The sequence below is a fragment of the Prionailurus viverrinus genome, chromosome D3 (assembly GCF_022837055.1).
Source record: "Prionailurus viverrinus isolate Anna chromosome D3, UM_Priviv_1.0, whole genome shotgun sequence".
Lineage (NCBI taxonomy): Eukaryota > Metazoa > Chordata > Mammalia > Carnivora > Felidae > Prionailurus > Prionailurus viverrinus.
In genome coordinates, this window is record NC_062572.1 from 37,197,869 (window position 1) to 37,222,478 (window position 24,610).

Consider the following 24,610-nt stretch of genomic DNA (forward strand, 5'->3'; position numbering starts at 1 on the left):
TTTTGGCAACTATCATGTATATACAACAATACTGCTGACTGTAATCATCGTGCTTACATTATTACATCCCCAGGCCTTGCTTACTTAATAGTTGGAAGTTTGTATCACTTGACCTTCTTCCTCCATTTCACCTACCTCCAACCCCCCTCCTTCTAGCAACCCCAATATTGTATTAGCTTCAGGTGTACAATATAGTGACTCGATATTTATATACAACATTCTTGTCATAGTAACTCGAGCTACCATCTCTCATCATAATATTATTGCTTATAGTCCTTAGGCTGTACCTTTTATTCCCAAGTCTTAATTTATTTTATAACTTGAAGACTATATGCCTCATTAATCTCCTTCACCTATTTTGTCTTTCCCCCCACCTCCTCCCCTCTGGTGATTCAGAGTTTGTTCTCTGTATGGGTCAATTTTTGCTTTGTTTTGCTTTGTTTGGTTGTTTTCTGGATTCCAGATATAAGTGAAATCATCATCTGTCTTTCTCTGCATAACTTATTTCACTTGGAATAATATCCTTTAATTCCACCCATGTTGTCACAAATGGCAAGATTTCATTCTTTTTTATGACTGAATAGTATTCCACTATCTATCTATCTATCCTCTATCTAATCTATCTCACATCATCATTATCTATTCATCCACGATGGAAACTTAGGTTGTTTTCATATCTTAGCCATTGTAAATAATGCTGCAAGGACAATAGGAGGGCATATGTCTTCAAATTAGCATTTTTGTTTTCTTTTTTTTTAATGTTTATTTATTTTTGAGAGAGAGAGATAAAGAGCATGAGCAGGGGAGGAGCAGAGAGAGGGAGACACAGAATCCGAAGCAGGCTCCAGGCTCTGAGCTGTCAGCACAGAGCCCAATGCGGGGCTCGTACCCATGAACTGTGAGATCATGACTTGAGCAGAAGTCAGATGCTTAACTGACTGAGCCACCCGGGCGCCTCTAATTTTTTTGTAATGTTTATTTATTATTGAGAGACAGAGAGAGAGAGCGTGAGCAGGGGAGGGGCAGAGAGAGAGGGAGGCACAGAATCTGAAGCAGGTTCTGGGCTCTGAGCTGTCAGCACAGAGCCCGATGCGGGGCTCGAACTCATGGACTGAGATCATGACCTGAGCCAAAGTTGTACACTTAACCGACTGAGCCACCCATGTGCCCCTAGTGTTTTTTTTTTTCTTTAGATAAATATCCAGCAATGGGATTGCTAGATCATATGGTAGTTCTACTTTTACTTTCTTGAGGAGGCAGGCTCCATAATGTTTCCATAGTGGCTGCTAACTTACATTCCTACCAATAGGACACAAGGGGCCCCCTTTCTCATAGCCTGCCAACACTTGCTATTTCCTGTCTTTTTGATAACAGCCATTCTCACAGGTGTGGGGTGATATCTTATTGTGGTTTTGATTTGCATTTCTCTGATGACTAGTGATGTTGAACATTTTTCATGTGCTTGCTGGCCATCTGTATGTCTTCTTTAGAAGAAATATTTATTCACATCTGCTGCCCATTTTTAAATTGGATTGTTTTCTTTGCTGTTGGGTTATGTGAGTTATTTGTATGGTTTGGATATTAACCCCTTATCCGATATATGATTTGCTCATAGTTTCTCTCATTCAATAGGTTGCCTTTTCATTTTGTTGATGGTTTCCTTTGCCGTGCAGAAGATTTTTATTCGGACAGTAGTCCCATTTGCTTACTTTTATGCTTTTGCTGGCTTGGCTTTTAGAGTCAGATCCAAAAAATCATCACCAAGACCAATGTCAAGGAGCTTAGCACCTACGTTTTCTTCTAGGAGTTTAATGGTTTCAGGTATTACATTCAGGTCTTCAGTTCATTTTGAGTTAACTTTTGTATCTTCTGTAACATAGTAGCCTACTTTCATTCTTTGGCATATGGTTGCCAAGTTAATAAATATAAACACCATTTATTGAAGAGACTCTTCTTTTCCCATTGTATATTCTTGCCTCTTTTGTTGTAAATTAATTGACCATATACATGTGGGCTTATTTCTGGGATCCCTGTTCTGTTTCATTGATCTATATGTCTGTTTTTATGCCAATACCATACTGTTTTGATTACTATCACTTTGTAATGTAGTTTGAAATCACGGAGTGTGATGCCTCTAGTTTTTTCTTTCTCAAGACTGCTTTGGCTATTCAAGGTCTTTTGTAGTCTCATACAAATTTTAGAATTATTTGTTCTATTTTTGTAAAGAAATGTCATTGGAATTTTGATAGGAATTGCACTGAATCTATACGTTGCTTTGGGTAGCATGGACATTTTAATAGTAATAATTCTTCTAATCCATGAGCATGGACTATCTTTCCATTTATTTGTGTCTTCAATTTCTTTCATCAATGTCTTAGAGTATAAGTCTTTTTCCTCCTTGGTTACATTTATTCCTAGATATTTTAATCTTTTTAATGTAATTATAAATGTGATTGTTCTCTTAATTTCTCTTTCTGAGAGTTTGTTGTTAGTGTATAGAAACGCAAGGGGCAGGTGGGTGGCTCAATTGGTTAGGCATCCGACTTTGGCTCAGGTCACGATCTCACAGCTTATGGGTTTGAGCTCTAGGTTCAGCTCTGTGCTGACAGCTCAGAGCCTGGAGTCTGTTTCAGATTCTGTGTCTCCCTCTGTCTTTGCAACCCCCCTCACTTGTTCATTTTCTCTCTCAAAATAAATAAACATTAAAAAAAAAGAAGTGCTAAAGATTTTTGTATTTTGATTTTGTACCCTGAAAATTGTATTCATTTATTCTAATGTGTTTTTTGGTGGAATCTTTAGGGTTTTCTATACATGAAATCATGTTATCCACAAACAGTGAGAATTTTAGTCTTTCCTTTCCAATTCGGATGCCTTTTATTTTTATTTCTTTTTCTTGTTAACTGCTGTGGCTTAAACTGTTAATATTTTGTTGAATAAAAGTGGCAAGAGTGGGTGGGCATCTTTGTCTTGTTCCTGATCTTAGAAGAAAACTTTCCAGTTTTTCACCACGGAGTGGGCTTTTCACCATTATGTTAGCTGTGGGCTTGTCATATCCGGACTTTATTATGTTGTGGCATGTTCCCTCTATACCCACTTTGTTGAGAGTTTTTATCATAAAAGGACACTGAATATTGTCAAATGCTTTTTCTGTATGTTTTGAGATGATTACATGATTTTCATCCTTCATGTTGTTAATGGGGGGTGCCACACTGATTGATTTGTAGATACGGAGCCATCTTTGCATCCTTGGAATAAACCTCACTTGAGTATGATGTATTTATCCTTTTACTACATTGCTGACTTTGATTTGTTAATATTTTTTGAGGATTTTCGCATCTAAGTTCATCAGGGATAGTAACTTTTCTTTTCCATCCTTGTTTCTGCGCAGTGTAGCATGGGGGTTAGGATCACAGGCTTTGGAGTCAGAATCCCTGGGTTTGAATCCCAATTCTGGCACTTTCTAGTTGTGTGACTTCGGACAAGTTATTTAACCTCTCTGTGTCTTAGTTCCTTTAATTGTAAGATGGAAATAAAAATAGTGCCTACCATGTAGAGTTTTTGTGAGAACTGAGTTAATATCAGTAATGCATTGATAAGTGTTTGGCACATAGTAAGAACTAAGTAAAAGCGAGCTGTCACTTGTATCATTATTGCCGGTAATTTTTTTTAAATTTTTTTTTCAAAGTTTTTATTTATTTTTGGGAGAGAGACAGAGCATGAACGGGGGAGGGGCAGAGAGAGAGGGAGACACAGAATCAGAAACAGGCTCCAGGCTCCGAGCCATCAGCCCAGAGCCTGACGCGGGGCTCGAACTCACGGACCCCGAGATCGTGACCGCGAGATCGTGACCTGGCTGAAGTCGGAGGCTTAACTGACTGCGCCACCCAGGCGCCCCTATTGCCGATAATTTAATTCAAGACTTGATAATATTTTACCTGCAATATTTCACTTTTGCCTCCAGACTTTCCTTCTCTAGTGAAGTCATGCTGTGGGCTGCTTTTCTAAAACACAATTCATTCTGTCCTCACCTAGTTGAAACCATTCAGGGATATCAACAGGGAACTGATCAACAGTGGTCTCTGTTGGGAAAGATCACTGAAAAGATGTGATCAGTGGATGACCCATGAGTTGGACCTGGGCACTTGAAGTTCCTCACCCATCTCCCCCTCGGAATGTGGGTTCTGCTTGTCTTTCCTGCTCCCAGAGGCTACTCCAAGGACATAGCTTTGAGACAGTGATATGGTGCTGAGAACATTTGCTCAGTTAATGTGACTAGTAAGGCCTCTTCATAAACCTTTCAGATTTGGCAGAGGGATGCAAGGATCCACTTGCCTTGCTGCCGTCCAAGACGAGCCTTGGAGGTAAGTTCCCTTTACTTGTTAAAACTCCCAGCTACCATACTAGAGTGTCTTTCCTCTTCTGTGGTCGCTCCCTGCCCTCTGTGTATGGGAGTGGTTTCAGATTAACCCAGGAAGCTCCCAAAGGGTTGTGAAGCAACAGTCTTCTAAAACAATGGAATGTGATACAATCATTAAAAAGTATTACTATAGCTTTAATTTCCTTACCTGGAAAGATCTCTGTGACAGACTGCGGGGTGAAGTAGAGTGGGTTACAAAGCAACGTGTCTTGTAAGAGTCTGTTTATATGAAATAATTGCATATGTGTGCAGAAACGCTTGGTGGGATAAGTGAAGGGTGGGTGGGATTTCTGCAGGGTGGGAAAATTTGGAGTGATATTTATTTTCATCTTGATGATTTTGTGTACCCCTTTGTGCACACAGTTTATACTTTTTATTAGTTTTTTTATGTTTATTTATTTTTGAGAGAGAGAGACAGAGAGAGTGTGTGTGTGTGCGACCAGGGGAGGAGCAGAGAGAGAGGGAGACACAGAATATGAAGCAGGCTCCAGGCTCTGAGCTGTCAGCACAGAGACTGACGTGGGGCTCGAACCCACAAGGGTGGGATCATGACCTGAGCAGAAGTTGGACGCTTAACTGACTGAGCCACCCAGGCGCCCCTATACTGTCTTTATAATCAGCAATGAAACAATAAACTTATTTTTATTTAAAAAATAAAGCCAACGAATTCAAGGCAGAGAATAGAAAGAGATGAAGGAAACAAAATAAAAATATTAGTAGGGTTTGAACTTAGTGGGTGAGGTTCTGAGCAATTTTCCCAACTTTTTGTTACTGTGTAATTTTTCTTCAATGTGTATGAATTGCCTTTCTAATTGGGGAAAAAAAGTACCTATTTAGCCATGGATGACTGGAATATGATCAAAACCCAACTAATGTTTATATTATAATCACAACTCAATGTTAGCCCATCACAAAAGGGAACAAACTTGACATTCTGAGAAAGTCTGCATAAAGGCCTTATTAATTCCTCTCATTCCTTTCAAAAAAGCCTTTACTGTAAGAAACAGGGCAAAAATAATTTTTTTTGGGTAAGAAATAGGCACATAAAGACCTGGTATAAAACATATCAAACCACTGCTCATTACTGAAAAATTATAATCTGCTGGTGCTTTTCCCCATGTACATATGCTTATGTATACATGTGTGTGTTTACGGATGTGTGTACGCATGCATTTATATATGTGTGCATTCATACATTAGAGGTGGGGTAATTGACATTTAAAGCAGGTCTCCATGCTTTATTCTAAGCCCCTAAAAGCGGTTAATTATGCCCTTTTGTCACATCGCATTATATTTAAAACACTTCTAAGTAGCTTCAAATATTTTAACATTTTCATTTTAAACACAATGGATATGGGTAATAGCCTTGCAGTTGTAACTTGTATGTAATGAGATATCACTATAGCAGCGGAAGTGGAGTGTGTCATTGATAATATTTCACCTCCAACCACTTCTCTCTTTCTGCTAAATCTTGATGACATATTTAAGGTAAATCAGAATCACAATGATTTAAGTAACATTTGCCCTCTGAGAGGAGACTCAAAATTAATTTCAATTACAACTGATGGCTGCAAATAATGGCTTTGCTCCTCCTGTGGTTACACTCTTGCCAAGGACCGCTGCTGCATTGGTTTCAAGGTGCAAGATGCAGGAGGGACCAGTGACGGATGGGAAGGGCTCAGCGCCCTACCCCTGTGTGACCTGTACGCCAGTCTGGTGTCCCTACTTGTGTCCACCACCTGGACGCTCAGGCCACGCCAGCTCTGAGCACCAAACAAATAAGGAACTTTCGAGTTTAGTGGTAGGTGACTCAATGTGCATCTTTGCTCTTGCTGTTGGTTTTATGTGTTACTTAGTCTTGCCCATGTCCTTTTTTCACCTAGACCCTCTATCAGACACGCTCAGTATTTAATCTTCAGCATCCTGGTAGGACCCCCCTGACTCTTCTTTTGCCCAATTCTTCTAGATTTTTCTCTCTGCTTTCCTAAACATGGTGTGTCAGTTTGTTTCACCCTGATTCTCATCCATCTAAATGTTAATGTCAAAGGCTCTCCATGCCGGCCCATCTTATCCAACTAACCCCTTGTTCCCACCATCCTCCCTTCACCTGCCTTTATTCCTAAACTGGATCATGACAGGAGTGGATTCATCAGAAGCGACTGTGGGAGAGGCTCATCTGGCAGAAAGAAGCACATTACTGTGGAACAAAACCCCGGAAGAGTGGTCTTCAGCATGAGCATCAAGATTGGGTTACTTGTTGAAAGAATTGGGTGGAATAGATGGGGTCACACGTTTCACTCTTCTCTCAGATACCCCACTATGAGCCGGGAAAATGGGGCAAGAGGGCACGGGGAACACAGTGAGGATGAGAACCAAAGCTCAGAAGGGACCCCTTCATGGAGTTGTTGCCCCTCCTGTCATGTCCTCAACTCATTGCCTCCTCACCCCCTGCCCACTCCATTCAAAGCACCGTTTGCTAATTTCATGAGTAATTCTCATGTTGCTACATCAGTCTTCACTGCACTGGAGTCTTCAACAGGACGCTCCTGATACCCTCATTGTCTCTAAAGGAGACAGTGCTCCTTTCTACACGTTAGGCAGCCTTGCTTCAGCCTCACTATTTCCCATTATTGAAGCTCCTCCAGGCTGGGTCCTAGGCTCTCCATGTCCTCCCTGCTTGCTCCACAAATAATCTTATCATGCCAGTGGTTTCAGCCACCATTCTATGCTCCAAGATTCACTAGTTTATATTTGGGCCCAGACCCGTGTCCTTTGGATTCCAGAGCAGTCCATACAACTGGCTACTGGACATCTCATTTGAATGTTTTGCAGGCATCTCAGTGTATCCCCAGATCCCCAGATTCAATTCATACACTTTCCTTGCTACTGCCAACATCATGCCTATCCCTGAGCTCCCCGCCAAATGTGCTTCCCTTTCAGTGTAACCCACTGGAGTAAATGGCCCATCTTTCCACTTGTCCATCTGTCTGTCCATCCGTCCATCCATCCAACCATCCATCCATCCATCCAACCATCCAACCATCCATCCATCCATCCATCCATCCATCCATCCATCCATCTGTCCATCCAACCATCCATCCATCCTCCTGTGAGTCAGAAACAGAAACATCTCTGACTCCTCTGTCTCCCTCACCCCACATCCTGTCCATTCCATTTGATCAATTACTTCTCTGGAGTCCCTCGATTTCTCTTCTTTCTAGTCCACATTATCATTGCTTCTCACTTGGGCTACTGAGAAAATCTCTTCACCAGGGTCCCCTTCAAATTCATTTTTTACTTTGCAGTCATATTAAATTTCTCAAATGCAAATTTGATGAACAATCCTCACCCCTCTCCTCAAAACACCCTTTGATGAGGTTTCCCTTTGCTTTTATAACAAACATTAAAATCCTGAATCTTCCCTAGAAGGCCCTGCAGGTCTGGCTTCCATCTCCCTCTACCCCTCACTGGCCTGCCCCCCACTCTCACCCTGCCCACCTCCGGCCACCTGCCCTTCCTTCAGGGCCTCAGACTCAAGGGGTCCCCTCGTGTGGAGGATCTGTTCATGTGATGCACCCCCTGTCTGCAACATCCCCTTGCTCTAACCCTTCATTCAGTGGTTCTCCATTTCACATCCTCCGGGAAGCATTTCCCCACTGCCTCAACAAGTCAATCCTCACACCTCACACGACAGAGTCTCATGGTACCTTGTCCCTCTCCTTCGTGGCCCTTAACTTTATTTCATTAATTTGTATAATTGTTTAATTCCTTTGTATCATCACTTAAGTCTCTCCTCCCCTGCCTTCCCTGGAAAATGCCAGTTCTTCACATTTCTACCTTTCCCCTGGCCCCCCCTGGCCCTGCTCCAGTGACACTGGCCTCCTTGCCATTCCCAGCACCGCACCGCACCGCACTGAGGCAGGCCTGCCCCTTCAGGGCCTCTGCCTGCCCCTGGCTCCCCTCCTTACCTGTCTCAGGCCCTGGCTTCCATCTTATCCTCTCAGAGAGGTCTTTCTTGACCACAAGGCAAAAACTACAACCTCCGCCCTAACGCGTCTCCTTCCCCTGCCCTACTTCCTCTGTTACACACGTCGCTTTCTATTATTCATATTATACAGTTTACTTAGCGACTTTTTCTGTTGCCCCCATAAGAATGCCAGGTGCTGGACAAGCAAGGAATTTTGTTCCGTTCCCTGCTCTGTCTCTGACACCTAGGATAGTGCCTGGCATGTAACAAGCACTCAATAATATCTGTTGAAAGAGTTCCTTTAGCTTGGCACAGAGCCTGGCCCATGGCAGACCAATATGTCTTTGTTGAAAGGACCACAGAAAGGGAGGAGGGAGCCTCGGAAGGGCCTGCAGATTCTGGCTCCTTATCTTCAACTGCCAGTCCCCAGAAAAGAGGACCCCAGGCTCCAAGGGGCCCCCTTAGCCTGGAGATTTGGTGTGTATCTTAAGCTCAGAGTTAATTATAAGTAGGAACCGTGGAGAAAATTGCCACGGCTGTTTTTGTGGTATGGTGAAAGGGGTATTTGTTTATATTTGAAAAGGACTAGCCCAGCAAATTTACAGTGTAAATAAGGAAAAAGTTTAACGTAAGAGCAAAAGCCAATCAACAGTTTTTAAGCACCATTAAAACCATTTTATATGCAAACGATGTTACAAAACAATGAATGTGATCATTAAGAACACTTCTTAGGTTCTCTGAAAAGCACTAACGAGAATTTCCAAGATATGTCGACGGAACCCTCAGTTCCTCATCATAGTCAGTGGTCATTCCCAGGGCCTGGGTGCTAGGAAGCAGACTTCTTTATCCGTAAAACCAACTTTTCAACAATTATATCATTCCTTAGTGCAGGGTGGGTGGTAATACTCTTCCCCAAGCCTATAGAGAAACTACTGATATGAGTGCCTATGTAAGCAGGATTTGGGTAAGTACTTATTTTATAGGAGACTATACATTTTTCTTTCAATAATGTTGGGAGGCAGGTTAGGCCATGCTTATCCTTTGTTCTGTTTCCCTTCCCACCCCATATTCCAATGTGCTGGCCAGTGCCCTCCAGCGAGCGGTCCCCTAGACCAGGCAGGATGCGGACAGCCATGCCAGCTACTGCCTTCCTCACACTTGGCCTGTTATTAAATGTTCTCTGACATCCTGTTCCCCTCAGAGCTCATTCAGAGCTAGGTGACAACTAATGAGAATAGACGGACAATGGATACACCCATTAGACCCTGTCCCCACTATCCTTCTTAGATAACAGACATGAAAGCATCAAAAAAGAGCTTCTCAGAAGACCCTCAACAGTGGCAGTTCTGGAATTTCTCTACGGGGTCTGCAGGGGTCAGCCTGGGGGCTGGAGGAACAGCTTGAAACTACCTTTGGACGGCAGGTACCCAGCTTTTACTTAGTTGGTATATTTATTTGGGGTGGCCTGGGGAGACCGGGGAGAGGGCCTAAAGCCTCCTGAAGCGGCCTCTTGTCACCCACACTGGCCCCTTGCAGACCATGACGCTAATGGAGAAAACTTCAAAACGGTAGGAAGCCAGAGGGGACCAACCATCTAACCATGCACCGGACAGTGGTTATAAGAGATGCTCCTGGATTGGAATCCTGCCTCCACGTGTTATTAACCTAACCTTTCACTCAACTGCCTCATCTGTAAAACGGATACAGTCACGTTACCCGTTTCATGGTATCGTCACAGGAAGTGAGTTCACATGAGTTAACACGTGGGAAGTGCTTAGAGCCGTGTCTAGCACGTAGGAAGTGCTCAATAAGTGTTCGCGTTTATTCTTTTTTTTCATTGATCATTCAAAACTATTCCTCGAATGCCCACCAAGTGCAGGTATTAAGCTCTGCCTCAGGAGGGAGCAGGTTCAAAGTTATACTGGACAGCGGCCAGCTGAGCACCCCTATACTCACACTCACTGACACAGCCTTCTGGATGCACAGCGGGAGGCCCACATCTGGGATATTGTGGGGACGGCAGGACATAGGCTCACTGAGGTCCAGAGCATGCTATGAACTCCCTATTTGATCTTGTGACTCCTCCTTGGAGCTTGTTGTAGAGCTGAAGGAATTCCTGGAGAGAACCCCGAGAGCCACTATGAGAAATCTGCATTCTTTGAACAGTACAAAGCTTTAGCGGCTCCCTGAGAATATGAAGGAACTTGGAAGGATCTATAATGGTCAAGCGATTCTTTCCATGGCAAGAAATAATGTTTTTCTTCCCTGAGCCTTGACATCACCACACCCACGGCTCCGGCACATTGCCGTGTCACTGCAGGGTACTGGTGTCACAGGGCTCTTGTTACCTGCCTGGTCTACCCTGTCCTCTGGGCGGGGACATCATCCCTGTCACCTGGGAATCCTCACTGTGGGTCCGGTGTCTGGTGCTCCCTAAGTGTTGACTGAATCCCCTGAAGGGCAATGAAGCCTTGGGTCTATCGGAAACATCTTCTCCCTAAAAAGGACTCTGACAGGACCACTGGAAGCACGGAGTAAATGAACAGACAGAACGCTCAAAGCTAGCACGTGTCACCCGCAAAACTGGTGGTTGGGACTTATGAGTGGCCAGAGGGAGAACAGAGCCAGCTCATGCGCACTCAGGATGCTTCGTTCCTATTATGTGTAAACCCCACCCCCTCCTTTCTCACAATAAAACACACACACCGTTGCTCTGCACTGTCCAATATGGGAGCCGCCAGTCTCGTGTACCATTTAAATTCAAGATGATTAAAGTTAAATACAATTTAAGTCTCAGTTCCTCAGTGGCCCCAGCCACACTTCAAGTGCTCATGTGGCGTGTGGCTACTGGTTCATAGAGCGTAGACACAGAAGACTTCTACAGTCACAGAAACTTCTACTGGGCGGTCTCTCCTGTCCTTCCAAGAAACGTTAACTTAGACGCATACAATGTCGCTGTACTTTCACAATCAATAAAGCTAATGCATTGTTCCCTGGACTGTGCAAACGTTTCCAGTTGGTCCTTTCGGCAGGAGCAAGGCACGCGCTACACACTCTCCAGTTCTATTTTCACATCGTTTGTTTGTTTGAATTTACGTATCGTCAGAAATAGCGTTAATTCTGTTAGTACTTGTCAGTACGTTGAGGCGGTCCTGTGTGACTTGGAGCAGTTTAATGCAGGGGATGGATGGCTCCAGCCCTGGGAGAAGGAAACTCATCAATCCACCACGCGTCTCAGCATCGTTACGGCACATTAATGAGGCTGGGCTCCATTTAAACACCGTCCGAGGCATTATGGATTGGCAACATTCGGCTTCACAGGAACTGGGAATTTCTGAGATAGAATCCTCACTCTTTTGCTAATGAGTGTTGCGATATGGGGACTATCATTTAACTTGTGAGTTTCGGTTTCCTGTCCTTAAAACGGGGCTATTACTGACCTACCTAACCCAAGTGTCTGGAGGATTAATGAGTTAATGCTTGCTGAGAACTCTGAGCCCCGTGCATTAAGGCTTGTTGCACATCATTATTTCCATTCATCCTCATGTAGCAACTGGGAAACATTAGACTATTATGCTTACTCCTAAAATGCATTTTCTTCTTCAGCATTTTCACATTACCTACATCACCCAAACCTTAAATCTGAAAGTAAAACTAGCCCCACAGCAAGACACATTGACGGAGTGGGGGTATTTAGGTAGTTTTCCCTTTCTTGAATACAAGCATTACACCGGCTTTTCCAGAAGGATGAAGGCGGTAATTGCACTGTAAATTCTCACTGCGTGAGGCTGGTGGTCAATCTTAGCAGATGCGAAAAGAAAGTTATACCACAGCACAATCACGCTGTCAACACTTACATGCAATGATATTCCCATATCTGTTCTTCATTCTGTTCTCATCTTTCTTAGCGGAGTCCCATGGTGCAGACTGCCCTTCAAAGAAGCTCTGGAAGAAAGAGAAAAGTGACACGGAGAATTACAATTTGGTGCAGTAAACACAGGATCTTAATGATGGAGGATGTTCTTTAAAAATGTACAGCAAGGGTCAAGAAGGGAAAAGGATGTTCACAGGAAAGAGAGAATGGACTAAATACGTTAACTTTTTGTTTTCCTTTACTTGCTACATTACATACATGGATGGGGGCTGAAGTGTGAATTCACAGTTTATCGCACAAGCCATTAAAATGGTCAAGTTCACCCTATCCGACTTTAATCAATTTAATACAGAAAAAGAATGAACATGTCCCTCAATGTCTTAATTATATTACCATTTCTCATTATTGTCTTCAGAGATGCAAAGATGTCGTTTTTCTTCCCAATCGCTAACTGAAAGAAGGTGATTTTTGGTTAAAACTGTCAAGGTGGGTAAGCTATGACTTCATGCCTTCAAGGCTAAAATCCCGTAATAAATCCTGCCAGAGTTTTCTCTTCCTTTTTAATGGAGCTTAGATGTCCATTTATTTAAGGATTTGGCATTATTATGCCCAGGGTCTTTAATCTTCATGTTATTAGTCAGATATATATTTTTCCTGTTCAAATGATAACGAATATATCCGTTGGTATCAGTTGACAAAGTGAAAAAAAGTCCGAGACTTGTATTTCCACTTCAGTTCACCTTCCCTTTTATCCTTGTGTAGCCAAGTGTATAGAGAGGGAAGGGGAAGAAGGACGGAAGTAAGAAGCGGTTAGTCAAACTGATTTCTTCTCTTTGCCACAGCTACTCTTCCACTTCCTTCTTGGTACCGACTGGGAAAGAAGAGGAGAGGAGGAGGGAGAAGATAGAAAGGTAGAGCGGATGGATGACAGCACCATTCTGAGATGCTTCAGGGCCAGAGGATGTGGTTTCAGGAACTCACACCCTCAAACATGCCCAGGGTGGCTTTTCAAGTTCTCTCTTTAGAACTGAAACTCTCATCTGTCCTCCTTACAGTGTTTGGCCATCTTGTCCATTTCCGACCATTACCAATATTTAGTGATCAGTCTGTGGTTCAATGGGACCTACTTAGTATCACTTTCTATGGGTCCAGTTCTGGCTCATTAGTAAAACTGCATTAGTATTGCTGCAGGGGGTAAGACCCACCTGCTCAGAGGCCCCACGAGGGAGCCTCACCTCCTGGCGTGTTGCACAGACCTGACCATGAAGTGGATGGTGTGCAGCTCATCCTACTGTATCTGCCGCCAGACTATAAACTCCCTGAGGGCAGGGACTGCGTGGTTTCATTGTTGTCTGTGCACAACCTCTGCCTCATGGCAGGAATCCAATAATTGGCTATTAAGTGAATGAGCGATCACAGTGTTTGGTGATGGATGAAGCTTTACTTGTGTCGCTTAAGTGTGCGAGGGGCTCAAATACCTGGGAAACCTGCCTATGTATCGTGTGTGAAGTCTACGCCTTTTTCTGATGTGTATTGATCCTGCTGTTAACCAAATAGCTCATTGACCACCAGAGACTGGCTGGAAAAGAGCCCTATCCCAGCACTGAACCACTGGTATCAGTCCCTCCATACAACAAAGAAGCAGGGACACTCCATTTTGTAACACGCAACAGTGAAAAAATAACACTGTGAACATAAGCATTACAGTTTTAAATTGCCTGTCTTAATTTAAGGTACCTTAGTCACGATCATCCTTGACACCTTATTACTGTAATAGTTCTTACATTCTATTTATCATTTTGAAACAACATGGCGGCAGACGAGGATCAGACGTCTTATTACCTATAGTTCTATTAACAGAGTCACAGCATACATTGTTAATTGAAGGGTGAATACCACATGATGTAGGACAAATTACAAGGAAAAACATTTTCAGGTTATTAATAAATTAAGTCAATAGAAATACTAGCAATGAAAATCACTAGTTAATTCCCTCAGGAACAAGGCTATCATATGATAAAGGATTTATTCAGACATGCAACTTCTATTCTGCTATGAAATACGCATTTAAAAATAGCTTCAGGGCTTTTAGAGTCAGACTCTTTTTCTGAATAGTGTCTTTGTTACCCTATGAATGACAATTATTTTACAGTTGAGTAATAACTATTATCTGACTGCCCTCATAACAGTTTAATTCTACTTTGAGTTTGTCATGATGTAATTGCCAATTTCAATCCCCTTTGCCTTTTCCGCCCATCTAAAAGTTTTCAGGTTTTGTTTTTTTTGTAGGAAGATGAAGAAGGGAAAAGTCTTCCAGGAGAGTCCATGGCCTCTGGTGAACACTATCCTAGGGCATGTGTGCATGTGTGTGTGTGCGTGTGTTGGGCACACCCGCGTGCACACACACATACACACACACAAAGAGAGAGAGAGGCAGAAAGAGAGAGAGAGAGAGAGAGGAGTATCAGCAGTGTACGAGGGGGACAGGTACTTATACAACTAGTAAAAATAATGCTCCTAGGTCACCTGAGGCAAAGCCACATGAATCCCTTCCCTTTCCAACAAGAAGATGTTCTCCTGTGGGGAAGGCGGGCACATCACAGCTATTTCTTTAGCATTTGTGACAATCATAGGCCTTCCGATAGCCCTTGCTTTTAAAAACAGGTATTTTATGGGGCGCCTGGGTGGCGCAGTCGGTTAAGCGTCCGACTTCAGCCAGGTCACGATCTCGCGGTCCGTGAGTTCGAGCCCCGCGTCGGGCTCTGGGCTGATGGCTCGGAGCCTGGAGCCTGTTTCCGATTCTGTGTCTCCCTCTCTCTCTGACCCTCCCCCATTCATGCTCTGTCTCTCTCTGTCCCAAAAATAAACGTTGAAAAAAAAAATTAAAAAAAAATAAATAAAAACAGGTATTTTAACCTCATGTTGTCAGGTAACTGGTGGCCAGGAAGCAGACAGAAACAAACAATGAAACGATAACCGATCCCCTTACATTTGATCATGGCATGTAGCTCACGGCATGTTTTCCTAAGGTGGGGCCCAAGTCCAAGCCCACTTGGGGCCCACTTCCAAGCACTTACTACTGTGTACTTCTTAAGTGCTTGCAGAATGAACGAGCCCACTGTCTCAACTAAAGCTCAGGAGAGCAGTCAGGCACGGAGGGATGTTTCCCTGCTCCCAAGTTGAGGGACGTGAGATGTAGAAAGAACACAACCAGCTCATAACACACAGGCCTGGGTCAGGCCTCAATGGTTTTTGACTCTTAATCCACGGATTTTTCTGTTCCACACCTCCCCTGACAAGGACTTGAAACCCTCTTTCAATATCTGTGGCCAATGATTGCTTTCTACATCTTGATCACATCTCCTTGTCTCTAAATGAAGGTTTACAACAAGAGAATAGAAGAGATGTCAAGTAAACTTCATTCACTCTTACAAAAACAGAAATTTTCTGATCTTGTAGGATAATATGATCATGGCAGGGAAGCAGCAGCAGGCGAGCAGAAATGGGAGGACATTCTTGCAATAAGCCTCTTCACCTTCCTATCCAGGAATTATGTGAATTACTTTTAAGCAGACAAGTGTATTATTTTCTTGAAGGTGAAACAAAACACAACAAAAAGTGCTGCTCCATGAAAAAGATGAGGTGACTAGTGTTATCCATTGCGTCCTGACTCCTTATGGACATTGTGACCAGTCTTGCGTTTTCTGGAAGAGTTCTGATTCCATTTATATAGCCAATCTCCCCATGAATACATCTGCAATTATTAGAACCACAGGTCCTTGTCTTTGGCTTAGAAAGTAAGAAATATACCTATGGGGAGTACAGAGAGAGGAAAAAAAGGGCTTTCTGGATTGACTAACTTGGCTTCTGTTTCCTTTTGTCAATGGTGATGATGATTTTTTATTTCCTAAGATGGACCCAGTTTTAAATGCTATGGCTTTTTGTTAGCATACATCACCTGTTTCAATTTCTAGTTAGAAAATAAAACTTTATCTATAGCTCTAGGGCCACTGAGCGTTCCAAGAAACTGTGACATGATATATAGGTCTTCCACACTGTGAGCCCCTGCTTTCCTGGTTTGGGAATTCTAAGCAAGAATCATAATCAAAGCAGGAATGCAGTTCATCAAGGCTCTAGAATATTGCATCTCATCTGGTCCATAGCGAGGCCTGACACAGACTTCTCATTCTCCCAAGAGCCCGAGCCTTTTTGACCACTGAGACGCACCCCTTTTTTTTTCAGACCATGAGATGGACCAATAGTCCCCAATAAACCTACCAGTGAAATACACCTGAGGAAAATGAAGTAATTTTGCGATGCAATCATTCTATCAAGTCCTATTTCACTTAACTTTTGACTTTTAAATACATTTTCTCCAGTTTTACTGAGATGCACTTGACATACAGCCCTGTGTAAGTTTAAGGAGTACAGCGTAATGGTGTGAGGTACAAATCTTGTGAAGTGATTCCTGCTGTAAGTTTAGTTAGTGTCCACGAACTCAGAGAGGTACTTAAATATCTTCTAATAAATTAAGCAAATCAACCCACATTTCATATGATTTTCTTCTGTGGATTTTTTTTTTAATCTGGCAAGGTTCTTCAGCTATCCTTTTTCTTTTTTTCTTATCTTCAGGAAGGTCAAAAGTTATGTGTCCCTTTAGAATTACATAAATTGACTGCTTTGAGAAGACCCCTACTCTGAACCAAGTATCTTTCGGGAGGTGAGTATAGTCACCATGTATTTTATGTGGTATCCACTAAGGGCTGCTCCTATCAGATTTGTTGAAAGTAAAGCCAACGAGGTTTTGAACCCTCCTGGTGCTGAGAAAATAGAACTCTGTTCCTTGAAGGAATCAGAGGATTCCTGAGCACATGCCAATGTCTGGCGTCTGTTTGGGGGCGGGGGAGGGGGTTCTCTGCTTACCGCCCCTTATGTTTCCCTGTATCCGAGACCAACTGTTATGTTCAAGTTCAAGTACAAACTCCAACTCCTTGATCTCTCGTCTCATACTATTTGCTTGACGGTTACGAGCAGGTTCATTAAAATCAAATTTAACCAAGGCGCAGGTGTGCTTTTGAAAAAGCGGTCCGGTGAGAGACAGTGGGACAGCCACATAAGGACAAGCTTGGGAGACCGACGATGACGGTCCACATTCCCAGGACACTTTTTTACAGGAGGAATGTAAAATACAGTATGGACATTTAGGCAATATTTAGTGTTTAGCACAGATTTTTAATATGCACATACAATTTAACACGCCAACAATGGACTTTTTATTACGAAAAAACATTTTATGTATTTTGGGGATTTAAGTTAATGGTCTCACTGCACCTTCTGTTAGAATTTTCATAAATATACTTATGCTTTGGCTCTACTTAAAATGTAATTAAAGTGTTTCCTCTGACTACCTTAGCTCATATATACTGAGAAAAAGGCAGCAAACCTGGGAACCACTCTGAAAGAGTAATAAGTCTCAGAAACAATAAAAATGAAACCAGGCAAGCTCCAGTGAATACCAATGACTTCTCCACTCTAAGATGCTGTGTTCTCCATGGGCAGACAGCAGAAGGAAATTGAACATCCCGCATACAGTCATTTTTTTCTGAATGGGGAACATGTCTTTGTGATTCAATAACCTCCTCCCCCACCCCACATACCACTATCATTTTCCATGAGATATAATTATACATCTCAGTTGCCCACCTCAAGAGAACGTTACTCCAAAATGATGCAGTCTGTTACAAACGCCACAGCTCCCAGATATTAAAAAAGGAGAAAAAAAAATCCTATTCAACTGAAAAGCTGCCAGGAAGAAAGGGATGCAGGTCAAGGCTGTGCATAATGTACAGTATGTTTTCAGGCAGTGCGGGGTCAAGATTTTTTCAGAAAGCTTCTGAAATGGAATTTTTCCTCCCTTTCTCATATGAATAAGACCGGGCACATAAAATGACTAAAGCCGTCACCCTGAAAGAAGGAAGATGGACTTGCTGGGGCATGCAAAGTCTCTGAACTTTCTTTGTTTTCTGCACATACTTCTTCTGCTTCTTCCAGGCACTGCATTTGATTAGGGCCATGTAAACCATTTATTGCTATCATACGAAAGCAGCTGAAGACACCTAAAATTGCCTGATGGCTCAGAGTGGAGTGGTGATGGGAAGGTGGCCCCAAGATGTGCTCCCGTGTGGTCTGCAGTCACAGCCATTCTCCTGTGTCCTGGACAGAGGCAGCCGGAGGGAGCATGTGATGCATTATGGGCAAATGAGGTTGGGGCAGGGTAAAAGCCCAAATCTAGACACACAAACTGCGTTATGGCTAAACCACCTGAAATCTAAATGTGAACACCGCTTGGCATTTTTAAGGAAGCGGCTAATCACTCTCAGCACTTCAAATGGCCATGTTTCACTGAAACAGAGTCCGATTCCCAATTTTGCAGAATTTTTCTATTTTGCAAGAGGATCCAGGCATGCGATGATCTTGGCAATAGTCATACTGCCTTTCTTTACCTAACGTCTCTTTCTCTTTTGACAACGGAATTGAGGTTTGCAGCCTGAAAATATTATATGATGTTTCCATGCGCAGAAACAGTCAGCAAGCAGAAGCTAGGACCTGGACCCCAGCTTTGAACCCTGTGATGCCCCTTGCTGGCCACAAAGCTGGCAAGAACACGTGGCTTTGTGCCCACTGCATTGCACTGTGCACGCAGCAGTCTGAAGTCACTCTGGTCGTGGGTCATAAGCCACCAAGCATTTCTAGTTTCCGTTCTTTGTGGAATAAGCCTCTTCGATTACACATAGCTCTGCGCCATCCGCGCAGCAATTTCCTCAGGGGATGTGAAGCCATGTGCACTCTGAAGGATCCTCAGTCTACCTGCTTTTCTTGAAATGGGCCTAATGCCAAAGTCTCTTTCCACCTTCAGAATCACTGCGGTAGTAAGCTCCTGCTAATGATGTGACATATCCCTCAAGTGTATGGAAGCAGAAAACAACCTGAACACCACTGATCAGAGAGAAGTACCACTCTTGAATTGAGTGACGGAGGAAAAGTGGGGACAATGTTAGCTGCACAGCAGTGGCTCTTGCTGAACCTTCAGTGGGCGGGGCCAACAGCCCATGGAATTACAGAGACTGAGGCAGGTAACACAGGTTAAAAATTTCTTTTTGAATGTTTATTTATTTTTGAGACAGAGAGAGAGAGACAGAGACAGAGAGAGACAGAGAGAGAGAGAGAGAGAGACAGAGACAGAGAGAGACAGAGAGAGACAGAGAGGGAGAGAGAGAGAGAGAGAGAGAGAGTGAGCCAGGGGTGGGGGCAGAGAGAGAGGGAGACACAGAATCTGAAGCAGGCTCCAGGCTCTGAGCTGTCAGCACAGAGCCCGATGAGGGGCCCAAACCCATGAAGCCATGAGATCATGACCTGAGATGAAGTGTGATGCTTAACTGACTGAGCCACCTAGGCGCCCCATCGTGGCTTTAAAAGGGGGGCTACTTTGATGTATCTAGAGTGAGTTGCTGTTGAGCATTAATTTTAAGAGGCAGAGTGTAGCTGTTTGGGGATGCTCAGCCCTTTTGTGTCCCGCATCCTTCTCTTTGAACTCTGGAAGAGCGCTTAATGATGAAGTTCTACGTTCTCAGCAGTGCCCAGCGACTCCTCTGGTGTGGGATGCCTTCTCTGGGGGATGGACGTCTGTCCTCCCACACACATGACAAAACTCGCACCCACTGATGATGCAGAGGCCACTTAAGAGTTTTGGGGAGTCCCTGATTCCCGGGCACTTGCCCTCAAAGCGGCTCTCAAGGGTCAACCACGAGGATGACCTTTCTCAGTTTGAAAACTCCAGGGCTGCTTTTGCACGTAGATTTTTTTTTTTTCAACGTTTATTTATTTTTGGGACAGAGAGAGACAGAGCATGAACGGGGGAGGGGCAGAGAGAGAGGGAGACACAGAATCGGAAACAGGCTCCAGGCTCTGAGCCATCAGCCCAGAGCCCGACGCGGGGCTCGAACTCACGGACCGCGAGATCGTGACCTGGCTGAAGTCGGACGCTTAACCGACTGCGCCACCCAGGCGCCCCTGCCCGTAGATTTTTCTAGATGGTCCTGATGGGTGCTCTGCTGCTTACACGCAGGGAGAACAGGCATGGCACACGGATTTTATAGCACTGTTTAATTCAGTATATACAAGTTGGCCAAAGTCTACGTCTTTGACTTCGGCATTGCCTATCTCTTGGTCATGGGGGACATCATAAGATCAATTAATTTTGCAAAGATTCTGGAACTGGGACCTGGCCCTGTCCTCACTGTATTACCCGCGCAAGTCCAAGGACGCCACGGTAATTGGATGGAGTGTCAAAACAGTGATGCCAGTGAGTGCTCTGTCACAGCAGCACCAACAAGAGGACTGCTTTATTTTAAAAGCCGGTGAAAGCACCGGGTTCAACTGTTTTTTAAAAAAAATTTTTTTTAAATGTTTATTTATTTTTGAGACAGAGAGAGACAGAGCATGAACGGGGGAGGGTCAGAGAGAGAGGGAGACACAGAATCGGAAACAGGCTCCAGGCTCCGAGCCATCAGCCCAGAGCCTGACACGGGGCTCGAACTCCCGGACCACGAGATCGTGACCTGGCTGAAGTTGGACGCTTAACCGACTGCGCCACCTAGGTGCCCCTTAAACATTTTTTTTTTTAATTTTTTTTTTTTCAACGTTTATTTATTTTTGGGACAGAGAGAGACAGAGCATGAACGGGGGAGGGGCAGAGAGAGAGGGAGACACAGAATCGGAAACAGGCTCCAGGCTCTGAGCCATCAGCCCAGAGCCCGACGCGGGGCTCGAACTCACGGACCGTGAGATCGTGACCTGAGCCGAAGTCGGACGCTTAACCGACTGCGCCACCCAGGCGCCCCGGGTTCAACTGTTTTGTAGTTTTTCTAAATCACTCTGGGCCGGAGTCCTTCCTCCAGGATTGCCACCCACAGTTCAGAGAGAGAGCAATTTTCATTTCCTCTCAGATGCAGATCTTGCCAGGGTTTGAGGTGTTAATACCTCTCCAGAACTGTAATTTCCTCTACCTCCGCACCTGCCTTTGTGGTTTGTCAGGAAATCAGAAAGAGTGTCAGAAAGAGTGATTTGTCAGGAAGCCTGGGCTAAAGGTACCCAGATCTTCAGAGGTGAGTAAGAGCCCCTTTTGGGAAAAAGGAATATCTAAGACACTGAGAGAACAAATAGTTGCTTCTGGAAAAGTCTAGCTGGCTCCTTTCCTTCTGAGACAGTCAGAAAAGTTGAGTTCGACTTATCTCTTGCCTGCATGATTACAGAAGGAGCTTCTTGCCTGGCTGCTTTTGCGGCCCACGAGTTTATACACTTCCTCCAGAGTGAGTTTTTAAAACACACTTGGGCACGTGGCACTTTCTTGTTTGAAACCCCAGCCATGTCTCCCTACTGACAACATGGCAGTCATAAGGACTGACAGACTCCACATGTGCAACACGCTTCATGCACAGTGAACGCTCAATCAGGGTGCTGGCAATTACCGCTCATGTTCTCATATGAAAGCTTCAGGCTTTGATGGCAACAAATCCTTAAACTGACTCTGCTGCTATTTTTGTTACTGTCTCTCTGACAATAATCCTTCCCATTTTTTTTCCCTCCAGGGGGTCTGTATTTTTCCTCCATGGATTCTACGAAATACGCAGAAGTGGGGGGATTAGTGTTTTGTTCTTGCCCCCTCTTAAAAAAAAATTGAACGTCCTTTCCATGGTGTTTCTTGGAGAGCTGTAAGTTTGAAAACGTCTTCACCTCAGAAATCACGGCACGTAAACTCCATCAAATGTGACTGAAAGTCTAAGGATACATTTTTAGATATGACAGATTTGGAAATGAATAAGCGTAGCAGGAAAAGAAACTTTAATGAGAGGTTTGTGGCTCTTTTTGACATCTATTAATTTACAAAATCTATCAGAACAATTCCCAGGCTCTTCCTGCAGTACCTAAGTCCTAGGCGATTAAAGAGAAAAAATTTAGAAGGGAGAATTACTTTAGAAATTTGGAAATCAAGATTAGAAATACCTTTTCAAGTAGTTTAGTGGAGAATAATTGCATTTTAATTTACGCTGTCAAAAGTTCAATTTCTACTCTTAAAAGCAAACATTTTTATTGAAAATTATAACCCATGATGAAATTAGAGTCCTAGCTGTTTTCCTTTACGGGCTGATGTTTTATCAAACATCATTTCTTATCGAAGATTGGGGACACTATCACTTTAGAGGTCCGCAGACTACTGCTGGTGAGGAAAGTCTTAGCTTTCAGCCCTAGTCGATGGGCGTGAGGAGGAGATTCCAAACAGAGTCAAAACAATGAGCCTGCACCAGGCACAGAACAGAGATCCTGGCATGGTAGAAATTTCCAGGAGTTGCTGACCACCACCCCTCACTCTCCTGCCCTGAGAGACAGAGCCACTCACAGCCTCCATGGGGAATCCTCAAATAGCTACTTTATCTTTCAGAACAGATCAAACGTTATTGGTTACAATCATCCTACCATAGACCTTGGGTGGAATTCTTTGTTCATCTGACTGTACTCCTTACAAACTGTTGTCATTTCATCAAGATACTTTGGGATTGGGAAGTTGCAAGTAGGTGAACACAAAGATGAAACAAGAATCTTGGGGCTGCCTGGGTGGCTCAGTCGGTTAAGCATCTGGCTCTTAATCTCGGCTCAGGTCATGATCTCACGGCTCGTGAGTTCGAGCCCCATGTCGGGCTCCACACTGACAGCGGGGAGCCGGCTTAGGATTCTCTCTCTCTCCCTCTTGCCCTGCCCCTCCCCCACTCACTCATGCTCTCTCTCAAAAATAAATAAACATTTATTAAAAAAAAAAAAGAAACAAGAATCTGGAAGGCAAGGGATGCTGGCTAGCTGCAATCCACAAGTTCTTAGGAATTTGAGTCACTGTGTACCACCTTCACGATTTCCCTCGCCCCGACCACTTTCCTCTAATTTATTTAGGGATTTAAATTTAACCCATATATGTAAAGACAGTACACTTATTTGGAAATGAAATTTCATATCATTACAGTAAATGGAAAGCCAAGATACTCACTGCAGGTAAAGATAATAGAAAAAGGAAATAGAATAAAAACCAAACAGTGGGGTTTATTTCAGCCTGGCAATACTGCTTGGATGTCTTCTGATTCTTTGTTGGGTTAAGAGAGATGGAGCAGACACTCTAGCTCCAAATCAAAGCTCACTGATAATTCAGGACTGAAGAACTACCTGGACAGGAAATCATTTTCTCACCCTGTAATTCAGTGCTGTGAGTAGACCTCCTAGAAAGGCACCTTGTACACCATTCGTTGCTTGCATCTCATGCCTGGGGAGAAATCTGAACTCACCGTCGATCTTGGCTCACAACACAGGGTATAGAAGAGGAAAGAGTATAGGATCCAAGACTAGAAGACTTGGGTTGAAGTCCCAGCTCTGACTGATTCCTAATGTGATCACAGGTCAGGTACTGAATGTGATTTTCAGTTTATATAGTAGGAATACTATAACAATTTAAATTACTTAACAGGATGGCTTTTAATATTAAAACCAATGAATTTCAAGAAAAAGAACATGTAAGGAGCTTGTACACATGAAGTGCCACACAACTGTCACGTTGCCAGTATAATAGTATGTAACATGTAGAGCTTTAACAGAAAAGCACAGAGCACAGGTCTCTAACCTGACCATGAGCCTCACAGGGGAGGACTGAGCCTCTGCATATCTTCAGCACTGAGCATGTCCCTCCCACATAGGAGCAGCTACATAAGCACTAATGAATCAAGAGGTGACAATTACAAATCAGAAGATTCCTACGTCATAAATTTGAACTTAATATTTTTGAGGCCTGCTTCTTAAAAACGTTTACAAAATTATATGCTCCTATCTAGTTTTAAATAAATTACCATCATGACTGAGAAAGCAATACTGAAAAGGCACAGTTCAGATGGAGGGCACTGTACGAATTTTCAAAATCCCTCTAAAGTCCTATAGTATATATAGCTTTTGTTGTTGTTGTTTTTTAGAATTACAATCTGCTGAAAGGACAATTAGTTTAAGTGAATCAAGGTCAGATGCTAAAAGGAAGTTGCCAAAAGTTGTATTTAGAATCTGCTGATGCTTTAAAAAATGAAGTCTTGGCCCATATTCAGGGAACCAGATATTAGATTAAAACCTTGGGGGCACATGGTTCAATTTTTTTTTTTTTATTTAAGCCTACAAGGTTTGGGATTGAACTAAAAATAAGATGTTTCATGTCATTAGAAGTACTGCCTTAAAGTATTTTAGAGAAGGCAAGAGACTTTAAAGCAAATTA

At 43.4% G+C, this 24,610-nt stretch overlaps 1 protein-coding gene across 5 annotated transcripts in view; it reads right to left on the reverse strand.

Annotated features, from left to right (window-relative positions):
• PTPRM (protein tyrosine phosphatase receptor type M) overlaps positions 1-24,610 on the reverse strand; it is a 797,090-nt gene that overhangs the window by 89,475 nt on the left and 683,005 nt on the right. For all 5 annotated transcript variants that reach the window (XM_047827576.1, XM_047827574.1, XM_047827573.1 and 2 more), the window contains one exon: positions 12,242-12,329. In XM_047827576.1, the coding sequence (XP_047683532.1) occupies positions 12,242-12,329 (88 nt within the window). The remainder of the gene's footprint in view (positions 1-12,241; positions 12,330-24,610) is intronic.